This window comes from Zonotrichia leucophrys, chromosome 8 (genome assembly GCF_028769735.1).
Source record: "Zonotrichia leucophrys gambelii isolate GWCS_2022_RI chromosome 8, RI_Zleu_2.0, whole genome shotgun sequence".
In the NCBI taxonomy this organism is placed as follows: Eukaryota; Metazoa; Chordata; class Aves; order Passeriformes; family Passerellidae; genus Zonotrichia; species Zonotrichia leucophrys.
In genome coordinates this window covers 28,547,316-28,561,111 of record NC_088178.1, presented here as the reverse complement: position 1 = coordinate 28,561,111, position 13,796 = coordinate 28,547,316, and the positions used below count along the sequence as shown (strand labels likewise).

At 54.7% G+C, this 13,796-nt stretch overlaps 1 protein-coding gene across 17 annotated transcripts in view; it reads left to right on the top strand.

Annotated features, from left to right (window-relative positions):
- Positions 1-2,221: 2,221 nt before the first annotated feature.
- The window catches only part of DOCK7 (dedicator of cytokinesis 7), a 97,080-nt gene continuing 85,505 nt past the window's right edge, over positions 2,222-13,796 (top strand). For all 17 annotated transcript variants that reach the window (XM_064719636.1, XM_064719635.1, XM_064719629.1 and 14 more), the window contains exons 1-2: positions 2,222-2,331; positions 12,591-12,696. In XM_064719636.1, the coding sequence (XP_064575706.1) occupies positions 2,294-2,331; positions 12,591-12,696 (144 nt within the window). In that variant the 5' untranslated portion in view covers positions 2,222-2,293. The remainder of the gene's footprint in view (positions 2,332-12,590; positions 12,697-13,796) is intronic.

Below are 13,796 nucleotides of genomic sequence, written 5' to 3'. Positions count from 1 at the left end.
AGGTCCTTTCTCTGTGGTAATGGCTGGCAGGAGGGGAAAATGAAACCTAAAATTCCAAAGGTCTCCAGTGGACCTTGGATACTCCTCTGGGGCTGGGCTGCTCTTTGCACCCTCTGGCAGCAGGAAGAGTTTTCCTCTCAGAACTGCAGGTTCCCAGTTTTGGTCTCAGGGTTTGGGTTAGGCAGGGGTGTTTTGCCCTCCTGCATTCCAGACTGGTGCCATTTTGGGTATAAAAAAGGGGAGAAGAGGAAGCATTGCTGGTGGTCCCTGATGCTTTGGTCTGTTCTTGTGAGCACACGCACTCAGATTTGGGAATTTGATCTTAGAATTCCAGAGTGCTTTGGGTTGGAAGGGACCTCAAAGCTCATCCAGTTCCATCCCTCTGCCTTGGGCAGGGACACCTCCCACTACCCCAGGGTGCTCCAAGCCCAGTCCATCTTTGCAGAGATGGGGCAGCCACAATTTCTGTGGATATAAGGAGGTAAATCTCCTATCCCATGCACAGTGTGAGGCCCTTCTCTGGTGTGCAGTTGCACACGCAGGCAGCAGCTCCAGAGCAAGAGTCTGTTGTCTTGGCCGAGGTCTGTGGGATATTTCCTCCCCTCCCCCTTGGAGAAGAACATCCCTTTCTCAGTGCCTACAATGGGTCTTTGCTGCCAGGGCTCTGTCTGTGTGCACGTGTGTGACACATGACAGCACCTTTGTGTCCCGGGGCACAGCCTCACCACAGGGATTCACTTGGTGGCTGCATTAAATCCCCTGGCATCGCTCACACACAGATATTTGCAGATTTTAGGTCATTGCCTGTGCAAACACACACAGACAGCAGAGCAGAGGAATTGCACACAGCTGGAAATCAGCAGCTCTGCCAGGGGAAGGATTGGTGTCCTGCATGTGAGGGAAACCTTCACACAAGCCAAGCAGATGGAGTGGGGGGAATTAACACTCCTGCTTTGGGACACTTCCTGGGTGACTATTAATAGTTCCCTGGGTTGGATTAGTGCACAGCATATGTTGGGTAGCAGGGACTTGGTGTTATCTGCTAGATCATGTTCTGGGCTCAGTCTTCTTTTGGAGTCACAGAACAGTAATTTTTGTGAATGACTCCCCACCTTCTACTCCTCTTCCCCTTAGATAATCCCAAACCATGACGTGGTTGGAGACACTGCTAGTAATGGCATGTTTGGTGGGAATGGATGGTACAATCTTCCAACCATCTCCTGAAACATCATTAGGAACAATTTTTAGCCTTTTTGAAGGAAAAGATGGGATGATGTGGGGCAGGATTGACTGGGAGCCCAGTTTTGTCTGACCAGGGGACCTGGCCATGCCCTGCAGAGCCGTGACACCCAGCAAGGTCTTAAGCTGCACCGAGGGGGTTAGGTTGGACATCAGGAGGAATTTCTTCCTGGAAAGGGTGATTAGACATTGGAAGGGAGGTTTGGAGTCCCCAGGCCTGGAGGTGTCCAAGGAAGGACTGGAGGTGGCACTCAGTGCTCTGGGCTGGTGACAAGGTGGGGACTGGGCACAGCTTGGATGATCCTGGAGGGCTTTTCCAACCCCAGTGATCCTGGGATTCTGGTGCTGCCAAGGGTTGGTCTGGCAGCAGTTTTGGACTGAGGGCCAGGAGCGATGCTGAGGAGCCTTTTCCCCAAACCACTGACGGATCCCCATCAGTGCTGAGAACAACCCCAGGTGCTCTGCTCTCACTCGGGAATAACGCGGCACCGCAAGGGGAGCCCCAGGCCAAGGGGGTCAGGACCCTGGGGACGGAGATGGGGACAGGTATAGGGACAAGGGCAGGGATGGGGACAAAGGATGGGGATAGAAGCAGGGATGGGGACAGGGGCAGGAGGGATGGGGCAGGGATGGGACAGGGAGGATGGACAGAGACGGGATAGTGTGCAGGGATGGGGAAGGCATGGGGCACGATGGGAAGAGGACGGGGACGGGGATAGGGTTGGTGGCAGGGATGGGGACAGGGGCACGGATGAGGACAGAGGACAGGGATAGGGGCAGGGATGGGGACAGAGGACGGGGATAGGGATAAGGGCACGGATGGGGCCAGGGGCAGGCATGGGGACAGGAGCACGGACGGGGACAGGAGCGGGCCGGCCGCGGTCACTCCCCGCCGTATATGTGCGAGGAGCGGCCCCGCGGCGGGAAGGGGAGGAGGCGGCGGGCGCGGCGAGCGCCGGGGGTGGGAGCTGCGCCGCTCAAGTGCGCGGCTCGGCGGAGCATTACGGCGGCCGAGCGCTGCCCGGGCCGGCAGCGCGGAGCCCGCAGCGCGGCCATGGCCGAGCGCCGCGCCTTCGCCCAGAAGATCAGCAGGTACCGGGGCCGGGCGGGCCGGGGCGGCGGCGGCACCGCGCGGGGGGCGGGCGGGCCCGGCCGCGGGGGCTCCGCCGCTGCCGCGCCCCGGGGGCGGGCGGGCCCGGCGCGGCCCTCGGGCCCCGCGCCCCGCCGGCCTCCGGGGGCCACGGGCAGGGTCCGGCCGCGGGGCCGCGGCTCCCCCCGGCCGCCACAAAGGGCCCGGAGCGGGCGCGGCGGCGCCGAGCGCGGGGCCGCTCCCCCGGGGCAGCTCCCGCGGGGAGCGGGGGAGGGAGGAAGAGGAGGAAAGGAGCCGTGGAATTCCGCTCCCGCGAACAAAGGCCGGCCGGGCGCTTTGTGCAGCCCCTCTCGCCGCACAATGGGCGGCACGGCGCTCGCCCGGCCCGGCCCTGCCCCGGCCGCCTCCCGGCGCTGCCCCGGCCCCGCACCTGGGAGGGCAGCGCCGACCTCCCGCGGCTGGAAAATGGAGAGAGAGCTCCCTTCCAGCGCCTTCCTCCCTTTTGTGTGCGAGCGCGGCTGCTGCGCTCCTTGGACGCGCCGGGCTGCGCCAGGCTCGCGGTGCTGCTCAGCATCCTTGCGTTCCTCAAAGTTTGGCTATTTTTTGAAGGGGAGTATTTATAGAAATTTACCTGCCAACGGCAGGTTTCTGCAGATTTACATGCCGAATTAGGCAGGGTTTCCAGGTGGGAACAGTTTTTCTGTTTGCAGGTCTGACCAGGTAGCCTTTGGTGACCATGGCACCTCTCCTACCTGTAACCAGCAGTGCAGTGAAAGTGAGAACCATCGGTTGTGCCAGAGCTGTTCAGGAGGATGTGGACAGTAGCAAAAGGAGTCTCATTTTCATCCATTGAGTGAGAAGCTGTAGGTACAAATAGCTGCAGTTAGAGAAGCTGTGATGGAGAAGGGTCATGGGCAGGAGGTCAAAGGAAAAGGGTGGGTAGGAGGTAGGGGAGTGACATCAGTCCCACTCCACTCACGATCTGGAAGCAGTGAGTGATAACATTGCTCTTCTCTTCAGGTTCTCTGCACATTTTGATGTGCACCAGCCAGGGGTTAGTGTGACAGTTCAAGGAATGGGGAGAGATGGCTTTGCTGCATGCCGTTTTTCCTGCTCCTTGGTTGTGGTCATAGGAATGTCACATGAGAGACAAGCCCTGGCAGTCGGTGTCCGAGCTGTACAGCCCTGGCAGGAAGCTCAGTAAGGTGGCCCTGGGGTGACCAAGGTGGTGCTCAGCAGTCCTGGCTGGTTCACTGGGTTGTAGGACAGCTGTGCCACCTCTGTGCCCCTTTTGGGCTAATCTGGGTTGTTGTTATCTGGGTGTTAGCACAGCTGTGCCACCTCTGTGCCCCTTTTGGGCTAACCTGGGTTGTGGCAGAGCTGTGCTACCTCTGTGCCCCTTCTGGGCTAACCTGATCCCCCTCCCTGTGTTTCCCAGTGTGGTCATTAAACAGGTTTGGTTCACCTGTGCCTGTGGAAGGACCCAGGTGCTTTGCAGTGAGGTCAGGGCTGTTGCATCTCCACCTTTCTTTTACACTTGTGAGATTGTTGTGTTTTCTGTGGGGTTTCCCATGTTGCAGTGTCACATTCTGAGAAATCTCAAGTTCCTGCTTCGTGGCTTGCACATCCAGTGCACGTGAAGGCAAAAACTTGTGGGGAAAATGTTGCACCTGGGGATGCCCAGGCTGGGCTGCTGCCCTTCCTTCTCCTGCTGGCACAGAGCTGCTGGGAATGTTGCTGTTCCAGGGCATGAGAGCTTGGAGCAGGCAGTGCACGGAAGTCCCAGAGCTGTGCTGGTGGCTGCTGGAAGCCCTCCCCATTTCCATTGTTTTCAGAAGAATAGATCCCTCACATTTTCACACTCTGCCCCCCGGTTTGGCTGACTCACCGAGGTAGACGTAGCATTTGTCTTATTCACAGGAAACAGCCATGCTGCTCTTGCTTTGCCTGTGTGCTCCAAATGGATGTCATTCAGAGCCACCAACACTAATTCCTTTAGTCCAGCTGCACGTTTCTAAACTGCTTGTTGCAGTTTAGACAACATGGGATGGGCTGAGCTGTTTCTTGGAAGGCCCAGGGATGTGTCCCACAGCTCAGATTTATCTATATGATTTCTTCAGCCACACTGGTGCCCCTCAAAAACCATGATCAGAATGCTGGTGCCATGCCCTGCCTGCTCATTGCATCCAAATCTTTAAATTTGGGCAAAGGCTATCAGTAATTGCCCCAGCAGTTTCAAAATATCTTTTTAAGACTATGTTACAAGGTGTCTTCATTCATGATTAGGTGCTGCTGAGTTTTTGCAGGATAGGGTTTGAACTAGAATTTGAAAATCAGTAATTCTTCTTGACTCCATCAGAAGAAACTCCCGAGTTAAACGTATATGATGGGCTAATAAGATCTTGCCTGAAATTGGTAATTTTTATTTGGAACTATATTGGTAGGAATGTTTTTTTTAAGCTGTAGTGGATCACATCCTTCTGCAGCATGCTGGTGCTTCTGTAGAGCATGGGCGCTGTTGCTTCCATCTCAGTGTGAGAGCAGGGGAGCTTCAGTGCCTCCTGTGGCTGGTGCACATTCCCAGCTGTGTTAGCCCAGGATGTTTTTTGGATATGGGGCTGCTTGGCAAAGAAATAGGGTGTGGAAACCCCCTCCCCAAAAGGGTCAATTCTGAGTTCTGGATGTCCCAGGAACTGAGCATGTTGTGTCCCAGCAGCCCAGTGCTTCCTGGGACAGAGGAAAAGGTGTGCAGGGTTTTTAGAGTTCAAAAAGAGAGAAAGGAGAACTCCCCCTTCAACCTCACACAGCAAAAACCTTACAGGGATAAATTCATGTAGGCCCCTGCCTCAGTGCCTTGTCAGTGCTCTTGGAGCACCCTGAGCCTGGGTTAGCTGGGGAATTCAGGGCTGCTCCTTTGGTCAGACCATCACCTTGGAAGTGTCTTTGTTTGGAAAGAGTTCTGATCTTCCTTTCTGCTCCCACAGTGGGAGAGGATCCCTGTGCCTTGGAACAGCCCCCCTGCCCTGCCCTCTGTCTTACAGTGCCTGTCAGCCTCACACAAACCCCACTGGGTGATTTTTACAGCTGCTCTGTGTTCTGTTGCTGGGAATTTTCAGTTTTCCTGTGCCCAGCTGTCAGTGGAGTCCAGAGAAAACAGTTTTTGCCTGGTGGGTCCAACCCCTTCCCAGGTGCTTCCATGTGAACAGGAGCCCCATGAGGTGCTGTTCCCTGGGGCTGGGGGGTCTTCAGCAGGGGCTGATGCTGCTCTCAGACATTCAGTGACTTGGAAATTCCCCTTCATCCAGGACTCTTACACTTCATGGGATTCCTGGAGTAATCCCAGCTTGTCGTTATGGATTTGAATGGAGGGGAAAACACTTGTGTTCACTACACTCAGAGCATCTCATTTCTGCTGCAGCTCCCTTTACACTGATGGGGTGCTGTAAAAGGGGATTTGGGGAGGCTAAATTTGCTTTTATGTTCATTTGGAGCCCTTTTACACTCCCTGAATGATGTGTCAGGGGGGCTGACAGCCTCCTTTGCCCAGCCCCAGGGTAAAGAGGGATGGTGTGAAACCTGCACCCACTGAAAGCAATAGCAGAGCTGTCACTGGCTCCCAGGAGCACCAGATTGGGCCAGAAGCGTGGTCACAGCAGAATATTCATCACAGTTTATTCTCTTCCCACATCCAGATGCCATTTGCATTGTCAAAACACTGTCACGGATAACTGGAAGGATTTCTAGCAGGAATTTCAGAGCATCCCTTTCCTGCTGTCCCCACGAGTCCCACGGCTGTCCCCGTGCAGCCTCTCTGGATCTCTCGTGGGGGAGTTGGCAGCGCTTGGGGAGCCCAAGAAAATCCCTGACTGCTTAAAGCAAGGGAGGAGGCAGGGACAGAACTGCACAGAATTCATGGAATTCACAGAATCACTGAGTTGGAAGAGACCTGAGAGATCATGGAGTCCAACCCAGCCCCACAAACCAAACCCTGGCCCCCAGTGCCACATCCAGGCTTTGTTAAACACCCCCAGGGATGGGGGCTGCGCCACCTCCCTGGGCAGCCATTCCAGAACTTCATCACCTTGCTGGAAAAAGCTTTTCCCTGTATCCAGCCTGTATTTCCCTGGTGCAGCTCGAGGCTGTGTGCTCTGGCTGTGTCAGTGCTGCTGCAGACAGAGCCCAGCCCCAGCTGAGCACAGGCCCCTTTCAGGAGCTGTGAGGGTGATGGGGACACCCCTGTGTCTCCTTTTCTCCCTCAGGGGTTCCTCACAGGGTTTGTGTTCCAGCCCTTCATCTCCAGGGCTCTGCCACAGAGCTGCTTCTCTGGCCAAGGCTCCCTTCTTTGGTTGGTGTTTTTAGCTTCAGGTGTGACTTTGCTGTCCTGGGGTGATTCCCTCAGCCAGGTGTTTCCCTCAGCCATTTCAGCCTCAAGAATCAAAGATGATCAGAAGAGCACCACAGGCAGCGTTGTGTGATGTTTTCTCTTTTAATCAATGGTGAGGAAAAAGGGAACATGTTGTTGCTCATCTGTGTTAATTTAAGAACCCACACACACCCTGCAGCGGTCGGGATCAGGCTGGGCATTTCCTCAGCTGGAAATCAAACCCATTTCACTCCAAGGGGAAGGAGTTCACTCAGAAGGAAACAGGACCTGGGGTTTAGGAGGAAGGGCTGCACTGGCAGGGTGGCTCCGGGCCAGAGCTGTCCCTGGAGCAGGTTCCCTCATCCCACAGAGCTCCCCTGGATGGGGCTGCAGGCAGGACACAGGGACAGGTGACACTCAGCCAGTGCCACTGGGCTTTGGGATTGGGATCCATGCACAGTGAGGCAGGAGGATGGATGAGCAGAGGGTGAAGGAGTAAATGATGTGTAAGTGCAGTTTTCTCTCTCTGGGGCAGAATGAGCAGCTCTGCTGGGGCTGGGATGTCCCTCAGTGCCCGGCTGCCCTCTCAGAGCTCCCTCTGTGACCCCAGGCTGAGGAACAGGCTGGAGCAACGCTGCTGGAGTTGGCAGGATTTGCAATTTGCCTTGTCCTTTCCCAGTGAGAGGGCTGTGGAAAAGGGACATTTCCTCACAGCACCCAGGCTGGCCCTGACCCACCTTTGCTGGAAACAGGAGAGTTCCTGACCTTGCTTGGCACCACCAGGCAGATCTTGGGCAGATTTTTGTGGGAAGGCAAAAAGAAGAACTCATATTTCCAGTTTGCTGGTTAAGCTAAAAGAAGTTAAAAAAAAAAAAAAAAACGGAACAGTTTTTCAGTTTTTGGGTTTGACCAGGCAGGGCACATAGAGAAATGATTTTTGTGTGTAGTAAAGAACCCTGGGAGTGCAAACATGGCTTCATTTTGTTATTTGCAGCTCAGAGTACTTTGAGAATGACCAGTTTTGTTTTGCTTTAGGAGCCAGTTCCAAGAGGATTTTTTTCCCCCTCTTCTTTGTGTGTTTTTTTCTTTTTCTGTGTGAACCACATGCACACACAATAATTAACCAGTGAAGAAGGTCAGAAAGGAAGTGACTGGGGAAGATGTACTTTAAACATAGACATTCATGAGGCTGTGGGCTGTAATTAACTGGAATGTTTGTCTGAGGTTCCCAGGTTACATGTTGAATATTAGATAAGTTATTAAAGAGGCAGTTTTTTATTTGTCCTTTTAATTATCAAAGCTTTAATGGCTCTTCAGCTCTACCAAATTAATATTTTTTTTTAACGTTTGGGGAATATTTTTTTCTCTTTCCTTGATGGGGTTTGGTGTCACACCAGCATTGCTTTAGGTTAGAAATAGTGCTCAGGGTTATAGTGTAACATGGGCTGCTGGTCATGACCAGTTTGTCATGGACAAACAGCCTTTGGGAATGCAGGAGGAGGAGAAGGAGAGGGCAGGTGTGTTCATGGAGTGATGGAATGGTTGGGGTTGGAAGGGACCTTGAGGCTCATCCTGTGGTCAGGGACACCTTCACCAGAGCAGGAGTTACTTGTTTTAGGGAAACTGGGAACCTCTGGGAGGAAACAGTGAGGAAGCAGCCTGAAGAGAAGTCAGCTGAGGTATTTCCTCAATGTGGAAATACTCATTTGGTGCTCCAAAGGTTCTGCTCCTTCTCTGAGTGAGTGGTCAGGGTGAGGCACATCTGCTGAAAGGTGATTCCCACCTGGAGCAGCTCTAGAAAAGCCATTGGGTGATCAGGGGAGCCCAAAGGGGACACCTGGCAGGTAGGAAGGGGTGGGAGAGGACTCTTGAACCTGCTCATGCTGCCACAAACCCAGAGGGGGGTAGATCACCCCTAAACACATCTGGAGATCAGGCTGCATTGTGAGATGGTTTCTGAGTGTCAGAGGCACGATGCTTTCCCTGGGGAAGGGGTGTCCAGAACTCTGTGAGTGCAGAGACACAGAAAGGAGCCAGCCTGGGCTGTGGGTTGGGCTGCAGGCTGGGAGTAAGCAGTGACTCCTGCAGACTCCACTCAGGAATTCTGGGGTTTGCACAGTGCCCATCAACTTCACATGGGCAGAGTTCTGATGGGTGCTGCTGAAAGCTGCAGAGGCAGGAGTGCTTCACACTAGGGAGTAATGCTGGTTCCTTGTGAAACCCATGGGAGCTGCAGCTCTGACTGGCTGTGCTCATGTGCTTTGGGGGATTTTCACAATCCAGTGAGGTTGTGGATGGGGCAGCAGCACAGCTGAGCAGTGCCACCCTTTGTGGCACCTCATTCCTTCCCCTGCCTCAGGTTCCTGAGGGGGAGCCAGCGCAGCTGTGGATCCACAGCTGGGGACAGGTCCCTCCTCTGGCTGGGCTTCCCATCTGTGAGCAATGCCTTGAAAATGGGGAAGGGTTTTTAGGTTTTCCTGCTGTGCTGGGCTCTGGTTTTCCCTGCCAGGGCTCTGTGTGTGCCTCCTCAGGAGTGACACAAACCACAACGAGAGCCCTTGGGGACCAGCTTGTCCATGCCCAGCCACAGCTCCATGTGTGCTTTCCATGCCAAGCAGCCATTTCAGTGCATTCCAGATTTCCCTACAAAAGCCAGCAGCACACATGGTTTGCTCTCACGTGTGTCTGTGTGTGCACACGTGGTGGGAGCAGGGACATGGCTTTTCCTGCATCTTCCCTGTCCCCAGCAGGACAGAGGCCACCCACCAGAAGTGAAAACATCAGCTCCTGTGGATAAAGGCAAACATGAAGGAAATGACTTCTTGCAGCCAGAATACATAAAACTTGATTTTTCTTTTCTCCTGCAGTCTACTTTTTAAAAAAGACAAATAATGCTTCCTCTAGCTGATCTTATTTCCATCCTCTGGCCTGAGGAAACATCTGCTCCCCATGGCAGCCTCAGTGTCCCAGCCAGTTCCCTGTGAGAGTTCCCTTCTGTTCCACTGACAGCAGCTGCCTCCATTCCTGCCCAGCAGCCATCCCAAAGGCAGGAGCTCATCCTGGTGTCCAGGTTTAGCTCAGGACAGGTTGAACCATCTCCTTGGCAGGATTTTAGCAGCTCATGTGCTGTTCTGATAAGCAGCACAGTCCCCCTGGTGAGATCAGGAGTCTCTCAGCCATGAGGATGCTCAAAGATCACTGATACAGCAGGAAAAAATTCCCCCCAGTCCTTGCAGGCTGTTCATTGCCTCGTGGGCTGGTTAGTGCCTCCTTGGAGCTGGGAATTTGCTCTGTGATGTGGTGAATGTCCCTCTTGGTGGGTTTGTCACTAATAAACTGGGTGTTGGCTCCTGGGGAGCAGCATTTGTGTGGTGAGGTCCTGCAGGCCAGGGCTGCTCAGCAGCTTTTCAGCTGCACAGCTTTTCTTGTGGGAGGAATCTGGGTTTTGGTTTGCTTTTGGCACAAACCCATTCCCACCCTGCTCAGAGGCTGGGCTGTCCCTGCTGAGAGGAGCTGCAGATTCCTGCTGGGATGCAGGATGGAGAGGGGGCCATGGCACGGTGGGGCTGGGCCTGTGGCCCTGTGTTCACACAGCCCCTGGCCATCAGCATTCCCTCTGTGAGCTCCTCATTCCCTCTCCAGGTTGCTTTACCCACCTGTTGTGCTTTCAGCCTTACCAGAGACAATGTGGCTTTTTGGCCAGAATTGGTTTGCCATGGAGGGTCACAGCTTTCACCCTCCAGGCATGGAAGGGCTGCTCTGTGCAGAAAATTCCCCAGTGGTGGAATTTCTGTCTGGCAGACACACAGGGCTCTGTGCCAGTGTTTCCTCTGCTTGTCACCTTTACCTTTCCTACACAGGAAGGGAAACACCTTTTTGTTCTGACCCAGTCATTTGTTTCCTGCTCCTTTGTCTGAGTGTGATTGCAGATCCCCAAAATAGGCAGAGGGATGGAAATGCAGAGTGCAGGAGCAGCTGTGTGACCAGGAACTGCTGGAGGGTGAGGAGAGCTCTGGAGAAGAGCTTTCCTTGGAAGAGCCTGCTGGGAACAACTTCATTTATGCTCGGGGTCATGTGCATCTTATTGCCACAGATGTGCACAGAGGAGAAGATCACAAAAGGGGAAAAGAATTTAATTGCTGTTAAAAATGTGTATCTGCAGCCTTGTGAGGGCTTTGTGATTCTGGGAGTTTGGTGTGTTCCTGGTGGGCTGTGAGAGCCTCGGTGCAGTGAGCAGTGTGTGCTTCCATTCCAGCAGTTGTTATTTTTGCCAGTCTCTCCAGCCCACTGGTGAGTGGGGTGTGCATTTGCACCTTGGAGAATCCACGGGCTGTGCTCACCCTGGCTGCCCCCAGGGTTCATTCAGCATTCCCTGCTGGCAGCTGCTGCCTCTCACCCCCAGCCCCAGCTGCACTTGCTCTGGGAGAGTTCCCCAGCTCCTTGCAGGATGGGGAATTTGCTGTGTTTGTTTGATGGCCCAGGTGGCTCTGCTCCATGCCATGTCCCTGGCAGAGGTGATGTCCCTGTGTCTGCTTCCCTTCCAGCACACAGGGGTGTGTGCCCATGCCCATGTCCCTGCAGAGGGCACACAGGGGGTGGCTGTGCCCATGCCATGTCCCTGGCACACAAGGTTGGCTGTGCTCCATCCCATGTCCCTAGCACACAGGGATGTGTGCCCATGCCCATATCCCTTGCAGAGGGCACACAGGGGTGTGTGCCCATGCCCATGTCCCTGCAGGGGTAACTGTGTCCCTGTGTCTGGTTCCACTCCAGCACACAGGGGTGGCTGTGCTCCATGCCATGTCCCTGCCACACAGGGTGGCTGTGCCCCATGCCATGTCCCTGCAGGGGTAACTGTGTCTCCTGTGTCTGGTTTTCTCCAGCACACAGGGGTGTGTGCCCATGCCATGTCCCTGCAGGGGTAACTGTGTCCCTGTGTCTGGTTCCACTCCAGCACACAGGGGTGGCTGTGCTCTATCCCATGTCCCTGCCACACAGAGGTGGCTGTACCCCATGCCATGTCCCTGGCACACAAGGTTGGCTGTGCTCCATGCCATGTCCCTGGCACACAGGGGGTGGCTGTGCCCATGCCCATGTCCCTGCAGGGGTAACCGTGTCCCTGTGTCTGGTTCCAGCACACAGGGCTGTGTGCCCATGCCCATGTCCCTGCAGAGGGCACACAGGGGTGTGTGCCCATGCCCATGTCCCTGCACAGGTGACTGTACCCCTGTGTCTGGTTCTATTCCAGCACCCAGGGGTGTGTGCCCATGTCCCTGCAGAGGGCACACAGGGATGTGTGCCCATGCCATGTCCCTGGCACAGGTGACTGTACCCCTGTGTCTGGTTCCATTCCAGCACACAGGGGTGTGTGCCCATGCCCATGTCCCTGCAGAGGGCACACAGGGGTGGTGCCCATGCCCATGTCCCTGCAGAGGGCACACAGGGGTGTGTGCCCATGTCCCTGGCACAGGTGACTGTACCCCTGTGTCTGGTTCCATTCCAGCACACAGGGGTGTGTGCCATGTCAGGCCGTGTCCCTGCAGGGGTAACTGTGTCCCTGTGTCTGGTTCCAGCACCCGGGGTGGTGCCCATGCCCATGTCCCTGCAGAGGGCACACAGGGGTGGTGCCCATGTCCCTGCAGAGGGCACACAGGGGGTGGCTGTGCCCATGCCATGTCCCTGCAGGGGTAACTGTGTCCCTGTGTCTGGTTCCAGCACCCAGGGATGTGTGCCCATGCCCATGTCCCTGCAGAGGGCACACAGGGATGTGTGCCCATGCCATGTGCCTGGCACAGGTGACTGTACCCCTGTGTCTGGTTCCATTCCAGCACCCAGGGGTGTGTGCCCATGCCCAGGCCGTGTCCCTGCAGGGGTAACCGTGTCCCTGTGTCGTTGCAGGACGGTGGCAGCCGAGGTCAGGAAGCAGATCTCGGGCCAGTATGGAGGCTCCCCGCAGCTCCTCAAGAACCTCAACATCGGAGGCAGTGTCTCTCACCACACCACTGTAAGTCATGCCTGCAGCTCAGGCTGCTCCCCACACTCACTGCACCCCTGGGAGGAACTGCTCTGCTGACAGCTTGTTGATGGGAGAGGCTCTGATAACACCAAGGACAAAATTCCATGCAAAACCCACTGATTTTGGGGGTTTCTGTGTTGCAGATCAGTTGGTGTGGCTGGGAATCTGTGTTTCTGCAGAATCTCTGTAGGACAAGGGGCTTTCTTGAGCAGATATTAGTTGTTTTGTCCCCAAACAGCCTGCATTGGGCATTAAATTCCATTCTCTCTGCATGGAGAGCTCTTTGCAATCTCCTGCACTTCAGGTTGCTGTTTTCCTGTCCTGGTCACCCTGGAGAGCAGGTCCACAGCAACTCATCTGCTCTTCTGAAGTATTTTAAATATTATTGTGCAAGCTGAGTGTGGCTATTCCTTGTATTTACTTACAAGTTTACAGCCTACTTTGAAGAGCTGCATTGTCACAGTCACCCTTTCTGAAGTCAGACTTTCTTGCTTGGCCTGCCAGTAACCTTCCAGATTTATTGTGGTAAACATTTCAAGAGTGCAACAAACTTTTTCAAGCTGGAAATGTTTGATTTGGAGTTTCACTTCAGGTCACAGCAGTTCCTTTTGCTGCAGTCAACTTGGAAAATAAATATTAGAGCATCTTGTTTCTTTCAGAGAGGGGTGGCTGGGTCAGGCAGGGCTGGAAATGTGCCCTGAGTTTAATGGTCTGTGCAAGTGTTGGGAGTTTACAAGAGTTCTTCTCTCTGGAGTGGGGTTCTGTAGTGTTTCCTCGGTTCCTGGGGTTGTGGGGATGATTCCTTGGGAATTCCCTCTGTGTAACCTGAGTGTAACCTGTTAGATTTTCCTCCTGTGGGGCACAGAGGTGTCCTCAGAGCTGAGTGTCACCTCAGCAGGGACCTCCAGGCTGAGCTGTGGCTCACAGCAGTGACTGCACTGCAGGCACAGAGTTCATCTCTGGGGTCTGGCTGTGCCAGGGCACTGGGATGGAGGAGGGAATTCTGGAATTCTGGAATTCTGTCCTGTCCCAGCAGCTCAGGGAGAGCAGAGGCTGCTCTGCCAGCAGCCTGAGCACGTTAATGAGAG